We start from the raw sequence: 24,555 nt of genomic DNA on the forward strand, positions 1-24,555 counted from the left end.
CTTGCAAAACTCATAGGTCACGCGTCAAATAAGCGTAAGAAAACCAGACAATATAAAAATATGAATAAAAAAAATCTCAAAGCTGGTCAAAACATTCGACAACGAGAGTTAAGACGCGGTGAAATTTAAAAATAACAAACCCTAAATTGTGTAACAAAGTAACAAACCCTAAATGGTCGATTATCATATGACATGAAGAAGAAAAATTGAATTCTTCATTCAATCCATCCAACAATAAGCGTTAAAAATTTAATACCTAAATAACAAGGAATTGAGTCACTTTTTTGTCTGGCGGATCCATGGATAAATAAATAGATATCTTTAAGGCTCTGGCGCTAGCTAAATAGTAAATATAAAATTGATTTGATTTGGACTTATATTGTTATATAGTTAAGTATTTTTAATCACGCTTTTATGATTTTGTTTAGAGACATTTAGAAAATTAATTGACATTACTAAAGCCTCTAGGTGATATCACTTGTCAGCAGGCCAACTCGAACTCATTAAGGATCCTAGAAGAATTAATATTTTTGGGCCGTTCGATAATAATAAAATTTTAAATATAAAAGAAAATTTAGCTGAAAAATTCGAAATTTTGGGGATAATTTTTATTGTAACTATATTTAAAATTTTGGGATCCAAGGCTCTACTCGGTGCCTTACTTGCCTATAATCAAGATCGACACTGTTGGTCAAAAAGAGTTACCGATTCGATCGATCCTATCTCAAATCGATCTTTAAATCACACTGGACAGTTAATAAAAGATTTGAGAAAACGAGACCAACCAAATAAAAAAAAAAAAAAAAAAAGAACCAAACTGATTTTTAAACCGCTTAAGATAATATATATATATATATATATATATATAATATATATATATATATAATATATATATATATATATATATTATTTTAATAATAATGATACTCTATTGTATTTTAAAGGTGAAGAAATGATAATTAATCAAAAGAGCGGAAACGTAAGTGAAGTTAGATGGGGGGATATCACCTTTGCATGCATGCAACGTGTCGGACGAAGTTCAAATAGGTGTTTGTGCGTGAGAGAGGAAACGCATTACTTTCTAACTGTAAATGAATAGGGTCAAATCGGTCCCACGTTTGATTTTGATGTGGTTCTCACGACCAAAAATATGATCAATCGATGTAGCTGCTAATATATATACACACCATATATCAGTGTATATATATAATGGGTATTCACAGAAATTAGAAAGAAAAAAAAAACGAAGACCATCACATGGAGGAAGATTAAATGGAAAGGAGATATGGAAACGTAAAGTAGGTTATAGGCAGAAGAAAGAAGTGGATTGTGGTGACAATAAATAAAAAGCGCAATAAGATGATGATATTGATTAATGAGATTTTTTTTCCGTTGCATGTGGTCAGAAGATGAAGAACAGGTGTATGAATTTCCCGAATCTCTCTCCTTCCATCCGTCAATGGGCTTTTGGGCGGTTTCCCAACGACCACCACACCACCACCACTATCACTCCACACGCTTCTCAAGGCTCTCTTTAGCTAACCATGGTTTACTTTTTATATTCCATTATCATTTCATCACCCATTTCATATATTCATCTTCTCTCTCTCTCACTCAAATATATACACACATTATAAACCCAAACCCAATAAGAATCACTCCTTTTTCCTCACATTTGTCGCTCCGCCTTGTATTCACCGTAACCCTACTACCACTACTATGTATCATCATCACTTTATATCATCGACTTGGTTTGAGTGAATGCAGATCGCACAAATGGCATCTCTCTCAGTCTCTCTTTTCCCCTGCAACACATATAACCTTCCTTGCTAAAAATAGAACCCAAATCCCCAACCCCAAAACAGACACTCAAAAGTGTGAGAGAGAGAAAAAAAAGTAACCCCTCTGTCTCTCTATATATATTATAATAATAATAATAATAATAATAATTTGACGAGGATGATGATGGTTATTGAGGAAGGGCGTGATAATAACAATGGCAACAACAAGAACGGAGATCTTGTGGGTGCCGTCACTAGCTTCGGCACTGTCCAACGGAAGAAGAGAAACATGTGCCGACAAAGGCGTTCCTTCTTCTTCCCGCACGTGCCACTCTCTCCCGCACGTGTGAGTCTCTCTCTCTCTCTCTCTCGCTTCACTGACCCATTATCTTGATCTTATACCCACAATGACTCTCTTTCGGCGCAGGGGATCGATCCGGGGAGATTGAGATTCCTGTTCCAAAAGGAGCTCAAGAACAGCGACGTTAGCTCTCTCAGAAGAATGATTCTCCCCAAGGCAAGAATCTCTTTTCATTTTTATTACCCTTTCTTAATTAGTATTATTTACTCGGTTCTGACACTTTTTGAGACTCTCTTAATAAACTCTTTACTGAATTTGAATCTGCAGAAAGCAGCGGAGGCTCATCTTCCTGTTCTTGAATCCAAAGAAGGAATGGGAATCACTATGGATGACTTGGATGGACAACACGTTTGGAGCTTCAAGTACAGGTATATAAATATAACTCTCTTGTTATACATATCTACATTATATATATATATATATATATATATATATACATTATTATGAAATTGTCTGAGCTGTAAATATATTATATATATGATGTGTCGTTCAGGTTCTGGCCTAACAACAACAGCAGAATGTATGTCCTTGAAAACACAGGTACTAATTTACCCACTAAATTCCATTCATTTTAATTTTAATATAATTAATTACTAACCTGAAACTTATTGTATTCTACTATAGGGGACTTCGTCAACGCACATGGACTCCAACTAGGAGACTTCATCATGGTTTACCGAGACAACCAAAACCAGAACTACGTAATTATAATTTATCAAATCAATACTTTATTATTAAGATATACTATTGGAAACTCTTTATTTGATTGTGGAGAACGGTGAAAATTTGAGCAGGTGATTGGGGGTTCGAAAAAGTGTTCTCCATCATCGGCGGCCGCGGAGATCGCCGGCGGTGTGACGGAGGCGACGGCGACGACTCGAGAGGAAGAGGAGGAGGACGAACTATTATTGGGTTCCTCTGCCAATATGATGGAAAACGTCGTCGTAAGTGGTGTGAGCGACGACATGTCGTTTGTGTACGACACCACGAAGCTGTCAAACGACTCTCTGCTGGACTTCTGGGCCGAATCATTGTCCCTCAACTACTCCAACCACATCACCACCACCTCTACGACTGCCAACTCACCCTTTGACACCTTCGCGTCCGTTGACTTATCTCTTGACGACTATTACTGATAATCTTTTTGTGGTGCTGTTTTTTTATCAAGTATAACTCACAAAGAAGAAGAAGAAGAACTAGCTCTTTTGACTTTTGATCTCCGACTCTCTTGCTATGTATTTTGATGTCATCAGCGAACACAGACGCATGTTTAGCAAGTTATGATATGTGTAATGTGATAATAAGAATGGCAAATTCTGATGATCAGCTTGTTTTCCATCAAGTAAATTTCGATGTGCCAACTCAACAAGCCCGTCTAGCTCAGTTGGTAGAGCGCAAGGCTCTTAACCTTGTGGTCGTGGGTTCGAGCCCCACGGTGGGCGATTATCTCTTTTTTCGTTCCCTGTTATTCTCGCTCTCTTAATAATTTACTGGAGGACAAAACAACCAAACTGTATAATTTTGGGATTGGAAGGTGTGACAATACTTTAAATTTTACACAAATTTATATGAATAATTATAACATGGGGTTGTTGCATTGCATATTAAACATGGAATCTAGATTTTCTGTATCCGGTTACAAATCCAACCGTCTTGATTGTTACAACACGAAATAATTTCAATATACTCTAAACAAAATAAAATTCATTTTTCGCACATATATTTATGATCATTATTATTATTTTACTCTTATTATTGAATATTTAAAAAATATGTATATTTTACATGATAATAATGTTTTTTTTTATTCACGAATACTCCTTTAATATTTCATCATAAACTATGCGGGTAAGTTTTTTTCAAAAAGAAAATATCTCATTTTTCCCTTTAAAAAATAAAATGATAATTGATTAATTCTATTAAAAAAAGAAAAAAGAGGAAAAGTGATAAGAGATTCATTTTGTATTCGCAATTAACCGTGTGGATTGAACGTACAGTATTACTACGATACGAGTCCTTGGTCATATAATTGATGAGAGTTTGATCTCCGATTGAAAGAGAGAAGAAAATCAGAATGGCGTCTCGGTACTGGGTGGTCTCTCTTCCAGTTCAGGGATCTGCATCTACTCTATGGAATCGTCTTCAAGAACAAATTTCCAAGCATTCCTTCGATACTCCTCTCTATCGTGTAAGATCTGATTCTCTATTACTTCTTTTTCTTCTGCTCATCCCCTCTCGATTCTCCTCTTATTTCTCGCGCGCTCTCTTTCTCAGTTCAATATACCTAATCTGCGCGTTGGAACTCTGGATTCTCTTCTCGCTCTCAGCGACGATCTCTTGAAGGTGTGTTTATCGGATTTCGAAATTGAATGTCTTATTTTTTATATATATAAATATTCTTTTTTGTTTTACGTATTTCGGATGTTTAATTCGATAATTGATCTGTCGTCGTCGATATTCTTTGAGCGAATTATGGTTTCGGTGATGATAAACATCAAAATGATCGTGTCGTTCGGATTTTGTTACTTGAATGATGTGGATCATTGTATAGTGATGTGCTTTCGGGTTTGTTGGAGTGTGTAGTCAAACAACTTCGTGGAGGGAGTTTCTCACAAGATCAGAAGACAGATCGAGGAACTCGAGAGGGTTTCTGGCGTCGAGAGCGGAGCTCTCACTGTTGATGGAGTGCCGATCGACTCCTATCTTACTAGGTGAAACCTTTGTGCTCATTAGCTTTCATTGGATTCTTGGATGGAATTTCCTTTTTTCTTTCAATTCTAAGGATTTGTTATTTTAGGTTTGTCTGGGATGAAGCCAAGTATCCGACAATGTCTCCGTTAAAAGAGATTGTGGATGGAATTCACAGTCAAGTGGCAAAGATTGAGGATGATCTGAAGGTACATGTCTACTAGTATTCGGTGTTCATATATACCTTAGCTGAGCAAAGAAAGGAACCATAAATGTGACTGTTTGGCAATTTAAACTTGGTTTGGATCTTAATCAAGATTTCAATCTCTGTTGAGTAGGTTAATCTCTCATAAGTATGCTCTTGTGGATTCCTAGTTACTTATTCTATAAGACTGTTTTAAGTTTTTTTTTTTTTTTTTTTTTTTTTTTTTTATCACTGTGGGAAATGTTTGAGAAGAACAATGCTTGGTGCTTGTGAACTTGCCCAATAAGCTTATTGATTGTGAAACATCTTGCTTGCTTTTTTGGGCACGACATGTTGAAATTTTTTACCGCTGAATCATCTTTCTTAGAGGTCACAAACCCATATGCAACTTTTAGATTGATTATTTATTCTTTTGTCCTTTATCTTAGGTTCGTGTAGCAGAGTATAATAACGTCCGCAGCCAGCTTAATGCTATCAATCGAAAGCAAGCTGGAAGGTAAAACTTTTATCTGAATAGCTTTTTAGGTTCTTCCACGGTGCTACTTTATTTACCTATCTTCTCCTCTTTCTCAGCTTGGCTGTCCGTGATCTTTCCGATCTTGTTAAACCAGAGGATATTGTTACATCGGAACATTTGGTGACATTGCTTGCAATTGTTCCCAAGTATTCACAGAAGGAGTGGCTGTCAAGCTATGAGACATTGACCAACTATGTGGTAAATTATATAATTTCGTTCTTCAAATTAAGTGATAACACTTGATCTTTATAGAAAATGAACGAATATTGGCTTCTTGAATTTTCCAAATCGATAGTTCTGTAATAAGATATTTTCTATTTTATGATGCCTTGGCTATTTTTACCTTAGTATTAATCATGTTTCTCCCAGGTTCCCAGATCAACCAAGAAGTTGCATGAAGATAATGAATATGCTCTCTATTCTGTAACCCTATTCAACCGTGTGGCAGACAATTTTAGAACAAGTGCCCGTGAAAAGGGGTTCCAAGTATGTTTATCTTGCTTTCTACCATTGATCTTCCGTTGCTCTCTCATTTACGGAAGTGAACCTGAACTTACCCCTGATTATGGTTTAATTTCACAATCTCGATGAGTACGACCATTTATATTAGTGGAAAATTTACAAACATTGGTTGGCAACATATGTTGGCTCATGTTTACTGAGCTTGATGCATCTGTCATCTGGTTCAGGTCCGTGACTTTGAATACAGTCCAGAAGATCAAGAAAGCCGAAAGGAAGAGTTAGAAAAATTGATGCAAGACCAGGATAGCTTTAGAAGCTCTCTTTTGCAGTGGTGCTACACCAGTTATGGGGAGGTATATTCTTTCCCCTCTGTCTTACGGAATAAAGTGAAGTGATCTATTTATATTTCTGGAAACGTGGGTGAATCCTACCCCCTGAAATTATATATTCGACATATACATATTTTCTAAAACTGCAACCTTGCACATGAGTTTTTAGGTCCCGGTTTTCAGTTTTTTGTTTTGTTATTGTTCCGTATAATCATAAAATGGCCTGATATATTTTTTTTTAATATGCGGTGGAGTTTCACAATACTGAGCTTCTTGGGTGCAGGTTTTCACCTCGTGGATGCACTTCTGTGCGGTGCGTGCGTTTGCAGAGAGCATTCTGAGATACGGCCTGCCTCCATCTTTCTTGGTAAGCAAAGCAGCTTCATTAGCCGTTTTCCTTATTATACAACAATCAGGGTTGTGATATTAAAATAAATTTGCAGTCGTGTGTTATGGCTCCATCTGTGAAAAGTGAGAAGAAAGTTCGGTCAATCATTGAAAAGTTGTGTGAGGGTACAAACAGGCAAGTTACTAATCTCTTGTGGTTTGGATCTTGATTTGTTGTGTGTTCATTGGTTGCTGATCGTTGGTATTTTTTTTCGTGTGGCAGCTCGTTTTGGAATAACGAAGATGAGATCGGCGGAGGATTGGCTGGCTTAGGCGGTGACACTGAAGCCCATCCTTACGTCTCCTTCACCGTTAATCTTGTTTGATTCTTGATGATTTCGCATCCTTATTTTTTTTTTTGCTTTTATTTATGAAAGATGCCCAAACCTGCGGATTCCTCTACAATAAATACGTGAGTGGGTCGAGACCAAAAAAATAAATCATTATTGTATTTGTATATTAGGGTTAAGGGGTTCATATTCTTTGGTTGTTTATTTATATTTACACTTGAAATGATGCTTTTGAGATGTTTATTGACGGCCCTACTACTCGTCGCAGAGTATGGTGAGTTTGTGAGAATTGTCGAGCTTTACAGACTCGTTGCCAATATTTTATTAGAGTTAAAGCAAATAATAGCGATGTGCTCTCTTAATGAATGTAATCATTTGCGAGCAAGATATTATCATTTTTTTTATTTTTAAATACCGCTTACTCCAACGATGCTATTTTACTGGCATAAATCTGTTGTACTGCATTATAAATCGGTACACTGTTAGTAAATCACAACAAAACATAATATTTTGAATTTGCATCATCGATTAATGATTTTAAGTTATTAACATTATGACGAATGTCAATTACGTTAATAAAATACTGACAGCGGTATATTTGTGGTGTTCGTGAAAATAATTAGTTTAAAAATACTAGAGGTATTTGCAGAATAGCGCATTTTTTCAAACCTCCTCGGTTGTGGGATGAGGATGCCATGAAAAATTGAAAGCGGTAATGAGTATTAGAGATTAAAATCGAGAGCGTTTCGAGAGTATTTGAGATTGAGATTGAGATTGAGAGAATTTGAGAGAGTTTGAGAGAAACGTGTGAAGAAAATGAATGAATTGGGGGAGTATTTATAGATTTTAGAAATAAATGGGTAAAAAAAAAAAAAAAAAATCGGCCGAAAAATGTCCAACGGCTATATTCCAACGTTAAAAAAAAACGGCTCTTTTTTTTTTTGCCGTTGGATCTTTGATCCAACGGCCGAGATTAAAAAAAAAAAAAAACACACGGGACTAACGGGAGTCCCGGTCCCGTTAGCCCCCTTAACGAGAGTCCCGTTAATTCCGTTAGTCCCTAACGGAACTCCCGGTCCCGGTACTATTCCTAACGGTAGCGGGGATCCCGTCCCGTCCTGCTACCGTTAGGACACATTTAATCAAACCACAACCACATAAAACTAAAAAAATAAATAAAGGCTTGACACAGAAAAAGTCTACAGGTATAAAACGACCGGGCTTTTATTACATATAAACTATATTAAATTAAGGCCTTCAGTCACCCTACTATAAGCATTTCTGCTTGTAGTCGTATCATCTTGAGCCTTGACTCTTGACTGATAATTCAACCGTCCCAACTTGATATGTCAATAGACTATTGTTGACTATGAAAAACGAGTACGCTAGTGCTAAGATCGAAACAAACAAATATGTATAACTGTTGAAATCGAGCTCGTCAGCTCGCCCTTCCGCGTCGAACTCATCAGCTCGCCCTTCCGCGTTGAGCTCGTCAGCTCGCTCTTCCGCGTCGAGCTTGCCTCGGAAGTCCTCTCCTTGGAACTCATTCCTCATGGGAAATCGTCGCATTTATTTCTCATGTTATTTCCGATGTCTTGCTCTCTGTGTATGTTTATTATTCTCTCTTTCCTAGAAGTAGTTTTTACACATGTATTTATTACACTCTCTCTTGTACCCACCTTATGTATAAATAGGTGATACAAATTAATATTAAATACAAGAAATATTCAAAGTCTCGGAACACTCTCTCTCTTCTCCGATTCTCTATTTCTTTATCTTCTCTCTCTAAACTTCAACATGGTATCAGAACAGGGAAAATCAACCATCATGAACACTACTCAGACCACGCCCACTCAGTCGCAATCTGAATCCTTCTCCCAACATATCACGAGCCACAAACTCAATGGCCACAACTTCCTACAGTGGTCCCAATCTGTGCTCATGTTCATATCGGGACGAGGTAAAGATGACTACCTCACAGGCGTGGCCACATCTCCTGTGATCAAAGATCCGACGTTCAAGAGTTGGAAGGCCGAAAACAGCATGGTGATGTCCTGGCTCATAAACTCTATGCTCCCCGAAATCGGAGAAACCTTCCTCCTTTACCGAACGGCAGCAGAAATCTGGCAAGCAGCTAGAGAAATCTTCTCCAACTCAGAAGATATGTCCGAGCTGTTTGAAACTGAGAACACTCTCCACGACCTACGTCAAGGAGAGATGTCTATTACTCAGTTTTTCAGCTCGCTCACACATCTATGGCAGAAGATCGACCTCTACGAACAGCACCAGTGGACCAGCTCCGAAGACTCAAAAATCTACCGCAGGATAGTGGAGACCAAACGTGTGTTTAAACTACTATCCGGCCTCAACCAAGACCTTGATGAGGTCAGAGGTCGGATACTTAGTACAAAACCACTACCATCTCTCCGTGAAGCCTTCTCCGCGGTCAGACACGAGGAAAGCAGGAGGAAACTCATGCTGGGAGTTATCAAATCGAGCTCACTTCCGGGCTCATCCTCAGACTCGTCCGCCCTCACCACACATGGAAACGAAGTTCTTGCAGTCCGCGTCTCAACAGAGAAACCTCGCAAACCTCGCCCCTACTGCGATCATTGCAGACGACCTGGACACCTCCGAGAAACCTGCTGGAAACTGCATGGGAAACCACCGAGCTCGAAGTCTACCCAAGATACTAAGGATCCTAACTCAGTCGGAAACTCAGTATCCACCTCGTCCGTTGCCTCGACCTCGACCTCAGACTCCTCTCCCTTCAGCAACGACCAGCTCGCTATTCTCCAGAAGCTTCTTCAACAAGTCCAACTCAGTAGAGAACACTCGGGCATTGGCCCTCTAGGTACTCTCCTAGAGCCCTCAATGTAAGCTCAGAGAATCCCACAACATGGATTGTCGACTTCGGTGCCACTGATCACATGACTGGTAATAGAAATCTATTCACAACTTACTCCGCTTGCAATAAAAGCATATCAGTCACCATCGCCAACGGAGCCAAAACTCAAGTCACTGGTATTGGTACCGTTGTCTTGACGAAGTCCATGAGGCTAGACTCGGTGTTCTTTGTGCCTCAACTACAATGCAATCTCTTATCTGTGCATAAAATCAACCAAGACTCTAAGTGCCGAACTATTTTTTATGGAAGTTCATGTGTGTTTCAGGAACATGTCACGGGGAGACAGATTGGTAATGCCGAGCTAAGCACCGGACTCTATGTCATCAAGCCAGATCAGCCCGTCATGTGTCAGCTCGCCCAACATTCACCCCAGTACAAAGAGATCATGCTCAATCACCTTAGACTAGGGCATCCAAATTTCATGTATCTCAAACGAATGTTTCCTTCTTTGTTTATCAATAAAAATATCAATTCCATTCAGTGTGATATGTGTGAGTTCGCCAAACATTCTCGAAGCTCGTATCACCCCACCGCGTACAAACCATCTCGCCCTTTTGCCACAATTCACAGTGATATATGGGGACCCTCAAAAGTTCCCAATATCACTGGAGTTCGATGGTTCCTTCTCTTTGTTGACGACCACACTAGACTCAGTTGGATATACATGATGAAACAAAAATCTGAAACATCCAATCTATTCAAAACCTTTCACAAAATGATCCAAACACAGTTCGACACATCCATTCAAATTATCCACACTGACAACGCTCGAAATTACTTTAATTATGAGCTCGGCGATTTCTTCAAAACACATGGCATAATTCACTCCAGCTCGTGCGTTCATACCCCGCAACAAAATGGGGTAGCCGAGCGGAAAAATCGACACATTCTCGAGGTCGCCCGAGCCATCATGTTCTCCTCAAACGTCTCATCTCATTTTTGGGGAGAAGCTGTCCTCACAGCCACCTACCTCATAAACATAATGCCATCTCGTGTCCTTGGCTATAAAATCTCATCTCAAGTCCTTCTAGAGACATACCCTCACTGTCGACTCATCTCAACCCTACCTGCGAAAGTGTTCGGCTGTTCAGTCTTCACCCATTCTTATGGCCAAGGTAAACTTGAACCAAAATCGCTCAAATGCATCTTCCTTGGCTATTCAGCAACCCAGAAAGGCTACAAATGCTATGAACCCCGATCACAAAAATTCATAGTCTCAATGGATGTATCTTTTCATGAATTCAGTCCTTACTTCGCCAATTCAGCTCGTCAAGGGGAGAATGACGAAAATGACTTCCCAAATTGGCTCATCATAAACCCAGAATTCAGCTCGCCTCAAAATCCGACCTCACCTGTCTCAGAAATTCCCAGCTCGCCCAGCTCACCTCAAAATCCGACCTCACATGTTCCAGAAATTCCTAGCTCACCTGTTCAATAAATTCCCAGCTCGCAAGCCTCTGAACCCTCTCCATGCGAACTGAATATCACCCAGAGTCCGATACAAGCTCGCGACCAAGATGTCTCTCCGAACCCGAACCACAACACTATTGAACAAGGTAACATCGAATCTCCAGAATTACCCATTGCATTGAGAAAACCTCATCGGTCGTGTGCTCAATACAGGATGGCAGATTACGTGTACTATGAGAATTTATCTACGAGCTACCAAGCCTATGTGGCGAAGTTAGATGAAGGAAAAGTGCCGAACTCCAACGAGGAAGCCCTTCAAAGTTCCGAGTGGCGAGACGCAAGTCATGCTGAGATCCAAGCCCTCGAAAAGAATGATACGTGGGATATTGTCGAGCTACCACTAGGCAAGCGAACTGTTGGATGTAGATGGCTCTTCACCATCAAACACAATCCAGATGGGACAGTGGAGAGATACAAAGCCCGACTTGTCGCAAAAGGGTACACGCAGGCGTATGACATTGACTATCAAGAAACATTCGCTCCAGTTGCAAAGTTCAATATCATCAGAATCCTCCTTTCACTAGCAGCCAACTTAGATTGGCCTCTCATCCAGCTCGATGTGAAGAATGCTTTTCTAAACGGCGAACTGGAAGAGGAAGTCTACATGCAACTCCCACCAGGATTTGACAAAGATCAACGAGCCAACAAAGTCTGCAAACTCAAGAAGTCACTATATGGACTAAAACAGCCCCCTCGAGCATGGTTCGGAAAATTCACCAACGTGCTCAAACGTTGTGACTACGAGCAGAGTCAAGCTGATCCAACACTCTTCTCAAAAATCTCCACACAAGGCAAGCACACCATTCTTAGTGTGTATGTGGACGATATAGTCATCACCGGAGACGACCTGGAAGAGATCAGGAGGCTGAAGCAAACTTTGTCATCTGAGTTCGAAGTCAAGGACCTCGGCAGCCTACGATACTTCCTCGGCATGGAGGTAGCTCGATCAGAAAAGGGCATCTCTGTTTCCCAGCGCAAGTGCACGTTGGATCTCCTCAAAGAAACTGGCATGCTTGGCTGTAAACCAGTTGACACTCCGATGGATGCCAATGTGAAACTTCTAGCTCGCACCAACGAGGCCGCCACCGACAAAGAAAGATTTCAGCAGCTCGTAGGAAAACTCATCTACCTAACTCACACGAGACCAGATATTGGATTCGCAGTGAGTATGGTAAGTCGATTCATGAGTTATCCCTCAGAAACTCACATGGACGCAGTCATGAGGATTCTCCGATACCTCAAATCTGCTCCAGGTACTGGTCTCTCCTTCAAGAAAAGACGAAGTCGAGGTGTCGAAGTATTCACAGATGCAGACTGGGCCGGATATGTTCCAGACAGACGATCAACATCAGGCATGTGCACTTACGTCTGTGGAAATCTTGTTACCTGGAGAAGCAATAAGCAGTCTGTTGTCTCAAGAAGTAGTGCTGAAGCCGAGCTCAGGTCCTTAGCAAGTGGAGTATGTGAAGGCATCTGGCTGAAGAGAGTTCTCGACGACCTCAAGATCATCACCGAAGGTCCAATCAAGCTCTTTTGCCATAATCAAGCTGCTCTCAGCATAGCCAAAAATCCAGTCCATCATGACAGAACAAAACATATCGAGATCGACCGATACTTCATCAGTGAAAAGATTGAAGAAAAAATAATCGATATGGAATACATTCCGTCAGGTCATCAGCTCGCCGACATTCTCACCAAAGCCATTCCGCGAGCAACCTTTTCCGAGCTATGTAGCAAGATTGACATCCTCAACATATACAGTCAAGCTTGAGGGGGAGTGTTGAAATCGAGCTCGTCAGCTCGCCCTTCCGCGTCGAACTCATCAGCTCGCCCTTCCGCGTCGAGCTCGTCAGCTCGCCCTTCCGCGTCGAGCTTGCCTCGGAAGTCGTCTCCTTGGAACTCATTCCTCATGGGAAATCGTCGCATTTATTTCTCATGTTATTTCCGATGTCTTGCTCTCTGTGTATATTTATTATTCTCTCTTTCCTAGAAGTAGTTTTTACACATGTATTTATTACACTCTCTCTTGTACCCACCTTATGTATAAATAGGTGATACAAATTAATATTAAATACAAGAAATATTCAAAGTCTCGGAACACTCTCTCTCTTCTCCGATTCTCTCTTTCTTTATCTTCTCTCTCTAAACTTCAACAATAACAAAGAAGAAGACAAAAAAAGAGAATATTCATGACATCATGGCCAAAAACTCGTCGAAGTTGAGAACCCCATCGCCGTTGAGATCAAACACGGAAATGATGGCCTTGCACTGGTCAACGCTCTTTGACTCGCCGAGCTTGCCAAGCATCCTCTTCAGACTCTGGGGAGTGATTAATCCACAGCCGTCCATTTCGTACATCTTGAAAGCCTCTCTCAGGTCCTTCACTTTCTCTTCCTCTTTCTCGTCTCCTTCGATCAGCTTCACGAAATCGTCCAGACCCAAAAACCCGTCTCCGTCGGAGTCGATATATCCCACCGTCGCCGCCACGTCGGCCTCCGAGAGCTCTCCTCCCACCGCTCCGACGCAGTGCCGGAGCTCCGACGGAGATATTCTTCCGTCTCCGTCGGAGTCGAAGTGACCGAAGACTCGCTCGTATTGTGTGAGCTTGTTATTCATTATCACCTCTATCAAGAAAACTTAAAGTTAGATTAAATAGGTCAAGCAAAGAGCAGAAGAAGAGAAGAGAGTTGAGTTGTGGATGAGTGATATATCGTTGTATATTTATATGGGCATGTTTGTATGGTTTGTTGATTGATACATCAGAAACACGCGTATTTTATGTATATATATATATATATATATCATTAGCTCTACATATATGCATACATAACCTTCAGCATGGTTGCTTAATGTAATTATATGCCTATTTCATCTCTTTTTTCTTCATCAAGTTTTCACCGCCTCTACTTTACTCTAAAGGCTTCTATCTCATTTTTTCCCTTCTTCCACGCAGAATAAACCAGTAAAGAGGGAAAAAAAAACCCTGACCAAGAACAACGTATCTCAAGGAAGTTAAAAATCGCCCTCACCAAAAACGTATCTCAAGGAGGTCAAGAAGAACCACCGTGAGTACACATGTTTCTCCATCTTTCTCTTCCTCTATTTCTTTCTCGCACCCTTTCTATTTTGTGTAAATGGGTACACAAAATATCTGTCATAGATTCTTTGTTACAGCTCACATCTTGATTGCTGGGTTTTTTTTTTTTTTAAATTTGAAGTCTCAATGAATCCAAGTTAATTTTGTTTCATATGTATTTGTATCTGATTTTGGAGAGGATTCATCGAAGTAAAGTTTGCATTTTTCATAGAAATAGTGACCGCTTGGCAGATGTTTGATAAAATGTCAAACATGGATATTAATATGGGAAAAAAAAAATCAGATTAGCCCCCTGTAAAAAAATATTTAATATTGTTGCCTAGAAGCGATCTCTTTCTTCTTTCCGTGCTTTCTTTGACCCACCTGCAAAATGAGAAGATATTGTTTAAATAACAAGATTCACATAACCAAAAAAATATATCAGCAGCAATAAACAAGCGTTCTTCAAAGCCTTGACAATGCGCCAACCAAGTGCTTCACCACCGCTCCCACCATCCACTCCCCGTCCGGCCCCACATTAAGCTTAGCATGGTTATGGTTAGAGTCCTATTATTAACGTCACAGCTCAAACTTTATCCTTCACAGCTACTATCTGGTGTATATAAACTATTTCACAGCCCTATGTATATTCAGCCTCTTCAACTTTTCGGAAATAATTTATTAATCATCCCTTTGGATCAGGGTTTTTTGGGTTTTTTTATCCCCGGGAATGGCTTTTCTCAACCTTTAATATTAACATTCCCAGGGATCAGACTCTAAAACCCAAGTCTTGAACTTTTCAAGTCCAATATTAATATAAAATGTCCCTGTTTCTTTTTTGTTTTTAAACACAATTTACAATCATGGTAAAAAAGAGCTCCTAAATTAAAATACATGAAGTGATGTGTTTGTAGGGCTTGAATATTAATCACACAGTCTTTTTTTTCATGCAAGTCTAACTTAGTTGAGTAAACAAAGGCAACAATGAATATCAAATCACATATAAATTTATATGTGCCCCTAATTGGTCAATTCTATTAATAACAATACGAGGTCAACTATTGAGAGATAAATGAAAAAATGTAACATCAAGCATACCATTTTTTCCATTTAATCCCACTCTGATCCTTTTTCGTTTCCCTCTTCTTATTTTTCGATTCCGAATTTTGGTTCTATATTTGGGGCTTTTCGAATTTGAGACCCTCAGAGCTTTTTTTTTTTTTTTTTTTTTTTTAATAGAGTGGTGATTAACTTTATTTAGATTCTCTTGTGATATGAATTGAGATAAATCCTTACCTAGAATTGCCATTAATAAAAAGGCATCAATGAGTTTATCAGCAATGTGGTTTACGTTGTGTTTTTATATATTAGTCCAAGTATCAGTTATGAACTTATATTCTTATCACATAAATTTGCGTATTCTCGGTGCCACTGTTGTACTAAACTTGAAAGATATTAGTCTTCTAATGGTAACTATTTTCATCAATTTTGTCAATCCTAACGTATGGTTTTTTTAGTCTTTTGTAGTTGCGATATACAAAGCTTGTTGATTATTGCAATACGATGGAACTGGAAAATCACACAACCAAAGACGGGCGAGATAGCCATCAATCAAAAAACAAATTCAGCAAGTATCTCTGCTTGTCAGAAAAAAAATATCACAGCAGATAAAAGAGCTCGTCGACAACATCAATACCGACAACAACGAGGAAATCTAACTAAACAAGATAAGGAAATGCAAAAGGAACGAAAACGGAAATTTGCTGCTGTTGAAAGATCCAACTTGCACACATTTGAAATAGGTATTATTCTATAAATACATCTTTATAATTAAAGAATTTGCTCAATCAAGTATCATGTTCACCCCTATTTCCTTTTTTTTTTTATAAGTGAGTCATCAAATTCTAAGAGCCGACAGAGAAGCGTACGCCAATTCGGAAGAAGTACAAAATTGAACACTATTGACCTGATGAAAACGATAGCTCAAAAACCTACTTCACTGAACTCACCTTCAACATGTGGCTATTGTAAGGCCAAGAAGTTTTCACACGAAAGCAGAATATTTTGTTGCTCTGATGGAACAATCTCTCTACTTTCAAATGAAATACCTTTTCAATTATATGAATTATATACTTCCATGTCTTATGAATCTCTGTTCAAAAGTATATAAGAACATACAATAATAGCTTTGGGTTTACTTCATTTGGAGCTAAATTCGATAAAGATTTGTGCAGAAAAAATAAAGGTGTATACACTTTTCGTTTACATGGGCAGATTTATCATTATATGAATGACCTTTTGCCATCAGATCAGTCTCCCGCAAATCTACAACTATATTTTTATGATACAGATAATGAAATAAAAAATAGAATCAACGACTCTCCCAAGTTAAATCCAAATATTATTGTAATTCTACTTGATGTCTTAAAAGTTAATCCATACGCTTTTTTTTCCGTCATCTTAAAGATATAGATGGACTTCAAAATTACCAAATTCGCTTAAGGTCTATTGTGGAGCTTGATCAACGAGTGTATAATACTCCTTCAGTTTCACAAGTCGCAAAAGAATTGAGATAGTCACGACATAATTGTATATTTACATTCAGGAAGAGCACAAAGAATTAAATATTATTTTGGTTGTTATGATACTTTACAATATCCTTTGTTGTTTCCTTACGGAGATTTCGGATGGCATGAAGGTATTCTAAAAATAAACAAAAAACATGGACTTCAAACATGTCAAAATCAGTCCTCCTTTAATATAAATCATGCTCAATCTGTCGCTGACTTGATCCATGGAGAAGAAAAAGGTAATATTTGATTTCTCTTTAGAATTATATTTTTATTTTTCTTTTTCTATAGTTCCTGATATTTTTTCCTTTCTTTTTAATTCATTCAACAGTATTAACCAAAAAAAAAATAAAAATTGTGTTACTTGTCGTGAATATTACTGTTATAAATTACAAATACGCGATAATGATAAGTCTATACTAATACATTCGGGTCGTCTCTTCCAACAATATGTCGTCGATATGTACGTTAAATTAGAAACTCAAAGATTATTATATTATTCAAGAAATACACAAAATGAAATTAGAGCAGATTTATATCAAGGAATCATCGATAGCGTTGAAAGTGGAGTGATTCGAGGTTCACAAATTGGAAAAAGAATTGTATTGCCAGCTTCTTTCATCGGTAGTCCAAGAGATATGCGTAAAAGATATATGGATGCAATGACATTGGTACAAAAATATGGAAAGCCTGATATTTTTTTTAACAATGACTTGTAATCCAAACTGGTCAGAAATTAATGACGAATTGCAACCATATGAAGCTGCTCAAAATAGACCTGACTTGGTATATCGAATATTTAAAGCTAAATTAGAAGATTTGAAATATGAAATTTCGAAGCGGCAAATATTTGGACCTTTAATAGCATATGTGTATGTTATTGAATTTCAAAATAGAGGGCTTCCACACGCCCATTTCTCATTATCTTGAAATCTAGAGCAAAATTATTAAACCCTCTTGCTTTTGATGACTATGTATCAGCCGAGATACCAAGCATACATGAACATGAACATTTGCATAAAACTATTATTAAACATATGATGCATGGCCCTTGTGGTGAATTGAATCCAAAAAATGTATGTATGCAAAAAGATGGTACATGTAAAGATCATTATCCGAAGCCATATATTTCAAATACATACGTTGGAGAAAATGAATATCCAAAATATAGAAGAAGAAATACCAACGATCAAGTTAAAGTCAGATGCCATTTCTTAAATAATAAATGGGTTGTTCCTTATAATCCCTATTTGCTTGCCAAATTTGATTGCCACATGAACGTTGAAATATGCTTGACTGTTAAAGCAATCAAATACTTGTATAAATACATTTACAAAGGCCACGATCGAATAACAATGCACATTAGTTCAAATCACAATGATGATGATATCAATATTATACAAGATGAAATTACTGATTTTCAAGTGGCGAGATGGATTTGCCCACATGAAGCAACTTGGAGAATATTCAGCTTTATATTAAATGAAATTTATCCATCTGTAATAACATTACAATTACATCTTGAAAACGAACAACTTGTTACATTTAGAAAATACGATAATCTTAATCAACTTGTAGATACTAATTTCCCACCAAGATCTATGCTGACAGAATATTTTAAAATGAATCAAATTGACCAAAAAGCGAGATCATTATTGTACAAAGAATTTCCTCAATACTTTGTATGGAACAATCAATATAAAACATGGTCTGGTAGGAAAAAAGGTAATGTAATCGGGAGAATTGTAACATCAAATCCTGCTGAAGGAGAACGATATTATTTACGTATATTGTTGAATCATATCAGAGGACCATTCTCTTTTAAAAGTTTGAAAATTGTTAATAACATAGATGTAACTTCATTCCGTGAATCTGCACTTTTGTATCGATTACTAAAAAGCGATACATATTTAAATTCATTTTTAGAAGAAGCGTGCACATATCAATTACCCAGCTCTTTACGTCGACTTTTTGCAACATTATTAGCGTTTTGTGAACCAAACAATCCACGTGAGTTATGGAAAACATATGCAAATTCAATGAGTGAAGATTTTGTACAATTAAATCCAAATGACAATAATGTACATCAAAAATCACTTGAACACTTAAATTGCTTGCAAGATCCACTGATCTTTCACCATTATTGATGGATCTTTGCTTCTCATCTTGAGTGATCATGGCAAATACCTTGTTGACAGGTGGAATAGGATCCATGATGATGATCTGGCTTCTGATGGTGCTAAAAGCGTCATTCGGGCCCATGAGAAAGGCCATGACGTACTCATTGTTGATAAATTTCGTCAATTCATGAGATCCACCACAAACGCACTTACAAGTGCAGATAGGCTTGAAATTATGGAGTTCTTCCCAAAGCGCCTTCAGTTTGGTTAAGTAGGCAGCCACAGATCGGCCTTCTTGGCGAAGATTCGCAATTTGCCGTCGGAGCTGAAAAATCCTGGCGCCATTGCTCTGCTGGAACCTTTCCTTAAGATCGTTCCATATGGCTGTCGCGGAGTCGCCGAATTGGATGCTTGAAGCAATCTCTTTAGAGACCGATCCACGACGTAACAATGTTGTTGTTGCGCATCCAGGAGTTGAGAAGAACGGCATTTTCCGACGATGGCTTTGTGATGGAGCCGTCAATGAACGCGACTGTGTTCTTCACAGACAAAGCCATTAACATAGATCTACTCCATGATGGATAGTTGTCTCCATCAAGAAGCTGAGTGACGATAATAGCACATGGATTGTCGAAGTAGTGAAGATAATAAGGACTCGTCTGATCATCGATCGGCGATCTTGACATCGTGGCCTCCTTTGATGCAATTTCCGCAAGCAATTTGTTGTTCTCTTGTTCCGCCATGGCTCTGAAGATTGGCTAGGAGGCGTGACACAAGAGACGACAAGAAGAAGATTCTCAGAGGAACAATCGATCAAGAAGGAGCGGAACTGTGCTCTGATACCATATTACAATCGAAGCTCTGAGAAAGGCTTCAAGAATCAATTGAGATTCAAACTGAATATCGAACAACCAAGGAAAAGGGAACAGAGTTTTGGGAGAGAAAAACGAGGAAGAAGAAAGAATGAATAAATCTCACATCAGTCATCAATGACTTGACGTTTTTCATAAAACTCAGTTAACCCAATCATTGGGCGTGATTACATATATATAACAAACTAGGAAATGATCCACGTCAGACTCTAAGTCAAAACAAACCGACTCAAGTCAAAAACGACTAAAGAGAAAATAAACGACATAAAAGAAAATAAAAGGAACAACAACCGTTTTCAATCAGTTGAGGGCACTGAAAGTCTTGACTGGGACGTCGAGTTGATGAGAGTTCGTCAAGAATGGGTGCGATAGTAACTTCGAAGCCGTTGCCCTCTTAGCCGGGTTTCTCTGAAAGCAACGTCTCAAGAAATCTTTGCCGTCCGTCGATAGCGTTTCGGGTATCGGTGGAGTGCCCTTCAATTCAGATACCTTGAACATGGCCGCCGCCTGCAAAACGTCAAAACTTTCTTATTATTTTGGCGTTTTAGCAAAGTAGTTTTCATTTTGTAGCAATTTAATTAAATATGAATTAAATCGATTCAATTACAAAGAACTTGGCATACGAGTTCGCTTACCCTTTCGAAGCCGCTCCAAGGAGGTTTCCCGGTGAACATTTCGATGATGGTGCACCCCAAACTCCAGATATCGACTGCGAGAGCGAGATCCGAGTTGTTGTATTTCTGCATCACAGCTTGCATAAACTGCAATAGAAAAAAAGAACACCAAAATCATATGAGCACAAAACATTACACTCTGTGTATGTACGTGTGTGTGTGTCCGATATGATAATTACCTCCTTACTAATTAACTCCGGCGCCATCCAATATGGGGTTCCTTTCGAAAAGAGATCCGCCACTCGATCGGTAAGAAAGTCTGATGATGTGGGAACATAAAGTGGGGCTTGGCTTGGCTTAGCCACATTGCTTACATGTTTAGCCATTCCAAAGTCGGCGAGCTTAACAACACCAGAAGAATCAACAAGCAAATTAGCCCCTTTGATGTCCCTGCATAGATATCGTACATACGACTACTGTTATTGATTCAGTTCGTACGCGGTAAAGCTCGTTATAATTCATACCCGTGTATTGTCTTTGTGCTATGCAAATACACCAATCCGGAGAGAATATGTCTGGTGAAATTGCGGACCACCGATTCTGGTATGTCTCCAATGTGGTCTCGGAAAAACTTATTTATCGAACCCGGATGGACATATTCCAGGTATATGCAAAACCGATCTTCAATCTACATAGCACAAAAAAAAAAAAAAAAAAAAAAAAAAAAAAAAAGATTGATTTTAGCCCGGGACGCTTGATAACTAAAGATACGGGTCGGAGATTGCTCACTTTTTCACTCCCGTAGTATTGGACGATATTTTGGTGCTTGAGCTGACTGAGAACCTCGATTTCCTATACCGAAAAACAAAATGACAATCTCGATTCACGCAAAGAAAAGACAGAACCGAATCGAACACGAAGAACAGGCAAACCTGTAGCAGCTGTTTTTCACGCTTTTCAGATTTCGGGTCACCGTGGAACAGTTCAACTTCTTTCATGGCACATAACGCTCCGGTTTCTCTACGAAATACAAGACAACGGTATTAGAAAACTGAGAAGAAGGAATCGGAGTGTGTTTTGATACCTATTGGTAGCGACGTAGACGGCTGAGAAGGTGCCGTGGCCGATGAGATTTCCCTTTTTCCATTGGGTATTCATGGGAAGCGTGGGAGGGAGAGGCAAGCGGTGACCCTCGACAGGGCTGCACAACTGTCTGATGCTCCTCCCCGGGGGGCTCCCGGAGGGGGAGGAGCAGTCGATGTCGCTGCTGTTGCAGTGCCTCTCCAGCGCCGACGAGATGGTCTGAATCTCTACGGCGTACCTCTCAAGGTAGCGGTTCTTCCTCTGGCAGTACCAGAGGAGCAGTCGGTGCTTCCTCTGGCCGTACCTCGAAGGGTACATCTGCAGCGTCTCCGCCACGCACGCCCACCCCAATGTCCCCGGCAGCACCCCTTTCCTCTCTCCCCCACTCCCTGCTGCTACTACTGATATTACTGTTACTGTTACTGTTACTACTACTAATAAACATATCATCATCATCATCTTCTTCTGGCACTCTTCTATAGTTTACAACTAGGACTACTATTTTATATTGTAAAACATTTTGTCCTTTTCTTCCATAGTTTTCTTCCGACCCATTTTTGGGAACGTCCTGCCAGCTATGCGTTGAACATCTAATATCTACTGAAGTTAGGGCGGCGTAAAGGTGGGTTTATAATTTGCTATAAAATCGACGTCACTACTTCCGAGTCAACGGTCTTCCCATTTTCCTAGTTACCAAAAACCCCTCCCGACAATTGGTAACCCCTCCCGACAACATATATTCCCATTTTCTTAGTTACCAAAAACCCCTCCCCACAACATATATATATATATATTGTCGGGAGGGGTTTTTGGTAACTAGGAAAATGGGGAAATTTATTGTATACTAGAAGACTCTCAGATAGTAGGCTTTCACATTGATTATTGTTTTAAGCTCAAAGCAGAATATTCTTCTCCAAAATATTGCTGTTATTTTAAATGCAGTATTTAATGTAAAGAAAATGATATATAAGAATGACATTGTTTCTTATATTATTTCAAAAGTAACAAATTTTTTTGCATTAATTGGTAAAAAAAAATGAACAATTAGAGGGCTAGTCTCAGTGTATTTATTTTCCTTTTCTAACTTTGTCACAATGGAATGAGTTTACGTAATCTTTTTTCCAAGTATTTATATATAGAAATAATGGCATTAAAAAAAACAAAATAATAAAACAAAATAAATTGAGATACATAATCAGCCCAAAGATATCTCGATTCAACCCAAAATTTGTGTTAGCAATACTAATAAAATATTGACGGAAATATAAAGACAATTTGCGAAAAAAATATTAATTGAATGAGAAAAACTAATAAAACAATATGTAAACAGAATAACAAAACGATAAAATTAAAACGGGATAAATTTTAATGGATTATTAAGTTATATAGCCACACGGTTATAGTGAATTGGGATATAGCCAACCTTTCGTTAATTTCTTATAAATAACCAAATTAACTTATTAACAAATTAATAAAAGACTTATTTAATCCAGTCAAACATGTAAAAAAAGGTAGTTAATAAACTGCCACGTATGCAAGTTGGTTATTTACAAAGTATTTACTAAAGGTTGGCTAATTTACAATTCCTATAGTTTAGGTGGCTTATGTAGCCAATTTTTTGAATTTTAATTGGTATGAACACAAGAAAGAGAATCAGAAAGAGAAAGCGTCGAGGCCCATCGAGCGATTTTCTTGAAGTTTTTTATTGCCCTCTACGGGTGATGGATTACGTGAGTGAAAGATTCTCAGGATACAACGACAACTAGACGAGCTTAGCACCACTCGCTCGGTTTCGGCGAACTATAACCGTGGTATGAATACCACCACCGAACTATAAAAGAAAGACAATTACAATTTTTTGAGGGAGAGAAGAGAGCAAGAAGACTTGATTTCGGATTGTGTTGGTGTGTTCTGAATGAGAACTCAAGTCTGCCTTTTATAGGACGGGCCAAGCAAGGTTACAACCGTTTCCCATTAATGCTCGGTTATAAAACGTCCCCAGTAAATGCATGGTTATGGACATTCAAAACCAGCCATGAAAGCTTCAGATTAATGCACAGTTACACCTTTAACCATGTCATTTAATACCAAATTAATAAAAAAAATTATTTTATTTCATTTAAAATAAAATAAATCCAGAAGGAAAAAATTAGATTGAATGCTCAAGCCCAGCCCAACCGGACAGACGGATGGCGGCGGTGGCGCGCGCGCATGTGGTGGACTTAGGCTTCCCAAAGCCCTTGCTCCTCTCACACAATGTCCACATATATCTTTCATATGGGACTCTTGTAAAAGCACACTCAACCACAACACTTTTACGATTCTTTCATAATGATTGGTATTTTCCAATACACTTAGAGCATCAAATTTTTCATTCAATATAGCTTTGATTTTGGCAAATAAATATTCAATCTTATACCTGTCGCAACGAGGAATAGAAATACGCTGGAATTAATCAATTTCGATGAGTGGAGCTCACTCAAACTTTGGCCACAAATTAGCCACTTACAAGGTAGTAAATACTCTTTATTACCAAAATTTCCAACAACCCCCACATCAATGAGATTGAGTAATGACAACAAAAAGACATGACACGACATTGTTAGGAATTCTTGCTCACGAGAATATGCTTTTGTAAATTCTCGCTGAAATATTAATAAAATAAATTTTTGACATTTATAAGTTATTCGAATCGAAAGCGTTATTTCTTATATATTAAGATTTATCAAACATTCAGCAACCCATAGTCTCTGTATCGTACTGAGTCACATGCACGAAATCTGCACTTGGGCGGTGAACTAAAACTGGTCGATGATTGGTTC

General features: G+C 38.6%; 4 protein-coding genes, 1 long non-coding RNA gene and 1 other non-coding gene across 6 annotated transcripts; 4 read left to right on the forward strand and 2 right to left on the reverse strand.

Annotated features, from left to right (window-relative positions):
- Nucleotides 1-1,958: 1,958 nt before the first annotated feature.
- Nucleotides 1,959-3,330, forward strand: LOC149406464 (B3 domain-containing transcription factor FUS3-like). The gene is made up of 6 exons (XM_089627771.1): nt 1,959-2,127; nt 2,209-2,298; nt 2,410-2,510; nt 2,636-2,682; nt 2,767-2,843; nt 2,937-3,330. Exons 1-6 carry the CDS (start codon nt 1,960-1,962, stop codon nt 3,276-3,278), a joined length of 825 nt encoding a protein of 274 aa, XP_089483897.1. The 5' UTR covers nt 1,959; the 3' UTR covers nt 3,279-3,330.
- A 181-nt stretch (nt 3,331-3,511) lies between these two features.
- TRNAK-CUU (transfer RNA lysine (anticodon CUU)) lies at nt 3,512-3,584 on the forward strand. Its single transcript has one exon. It is a non-coding gene; the product is annotated as a tRNA-Lys (tRNA).
- A 522-nt stretch (nt 3,585-4,106) lies between these two features.
- LOC149406466 (V-type proton ATPase subunit C-like) lies at nt 4,107-7,432 on the forward strand. The gene is made up of 11 exons (XM_089606832.1): nt 4,107-4,330; nt 4,417-4,485; nt 4,726-4,853; nt 4,940-5,039; nt 5,464-5,531; nt 5,609-5,750; nt 5,922-6,038; nt 6,242-6,367; nt 6,627-6,710; nt 6,787-6,866; nt 6,954-7,432. Exons 1-11 carry the CDS (start codon nt 4,217-4,219, stop codon nt 7,054-7,056), a joined length of 1,131 nt encoding a protein of 376 aa, XP_089462958.1. The 5' UTR covers nt 4,107-4,216; the 3' UTR covers nt 7,057-7,432.
- A 6,127-nt stretch (nt 7,433-13,559) lies between these two features.
- Nucleotides 13,560-14,590, reverse strand: LOC149406467 (putative calcium-binding protein CML23). Its single transcript, XM_089625930.1, has 2 exons — nt 14,428-14,590; nt 13,560-14,022 (listed from the first exon to the last, which is right to left on the reverse strand). Exons 1-2 carry the CDS (start codon nt 14,483-14,485, stop codon nt 13,586-13,588), a joined length of 495 nt encoding a protein of 164 aa, XP_089482056.1. The 5' UTR covers nt 14,486-14,590; the 3' UTR covers nt 13,560-13,585.
- On the forward strand, nt 14,251-16,558 carry LOC149406468 (uncharacterized). Its single transcript, XR_016301301.1, has 3 exons — nt 14,251-14,463; nt 15,992-16,276; nt 16,365-16,558. It is a non-coding gene; the product is annotated as an uncharacterized LOC149406468 (long non-coding RNA).
- Nucleotides 16,559-20,193: 3,635 nt separating this feature from the next.
- Nucleotides 20,194-22,020, reverse strand: LOC149406469 (mitogen-activated protein kinase kinase kinase 5-like). Its single transcript, XM_089627843.1, has 7 exons — nt 21,735-22,020; nt 21,583-21,670; nt 21,440-21,502; nt 21,175-21,338; nt 20,890-21,100; nt 20,672-20,797; nt 20,194-20,543 (listed from the first exon to the last, which is right to left on the reverse strand). The coding sequence occupies exons 1-7, from the start codon at nt 21,806-21,808 to the stop codon at nt 20,337-20,339; spliced, it is 933 nt and encodes a 310-aa protein (XP_089483969.1). The 5' UTR covers nt 21,809-22,020; the 3' UTR covers nt 20,194-20,336.
- Between the last annotated feature and the right edge of the window lie 2,535 nt (nt 22,021-24,555).

The sequence above is a fragment of the Urtica dioica genome, chromosome 1 (genome assembly GCF_054948205.1).
Source record: "Urtica dioica subsp. dioica isolate 48M chromosome 1, U.dioica_male_clone48M_v1_H2, whole genome shotgun sequence".
Taxonomy (NCBI): Eukaryota; Viridiplantae; Streptophyta; class Magnoliopsida; order Rosales; family Urticaceae; genus Urtica; species Urtica dioica.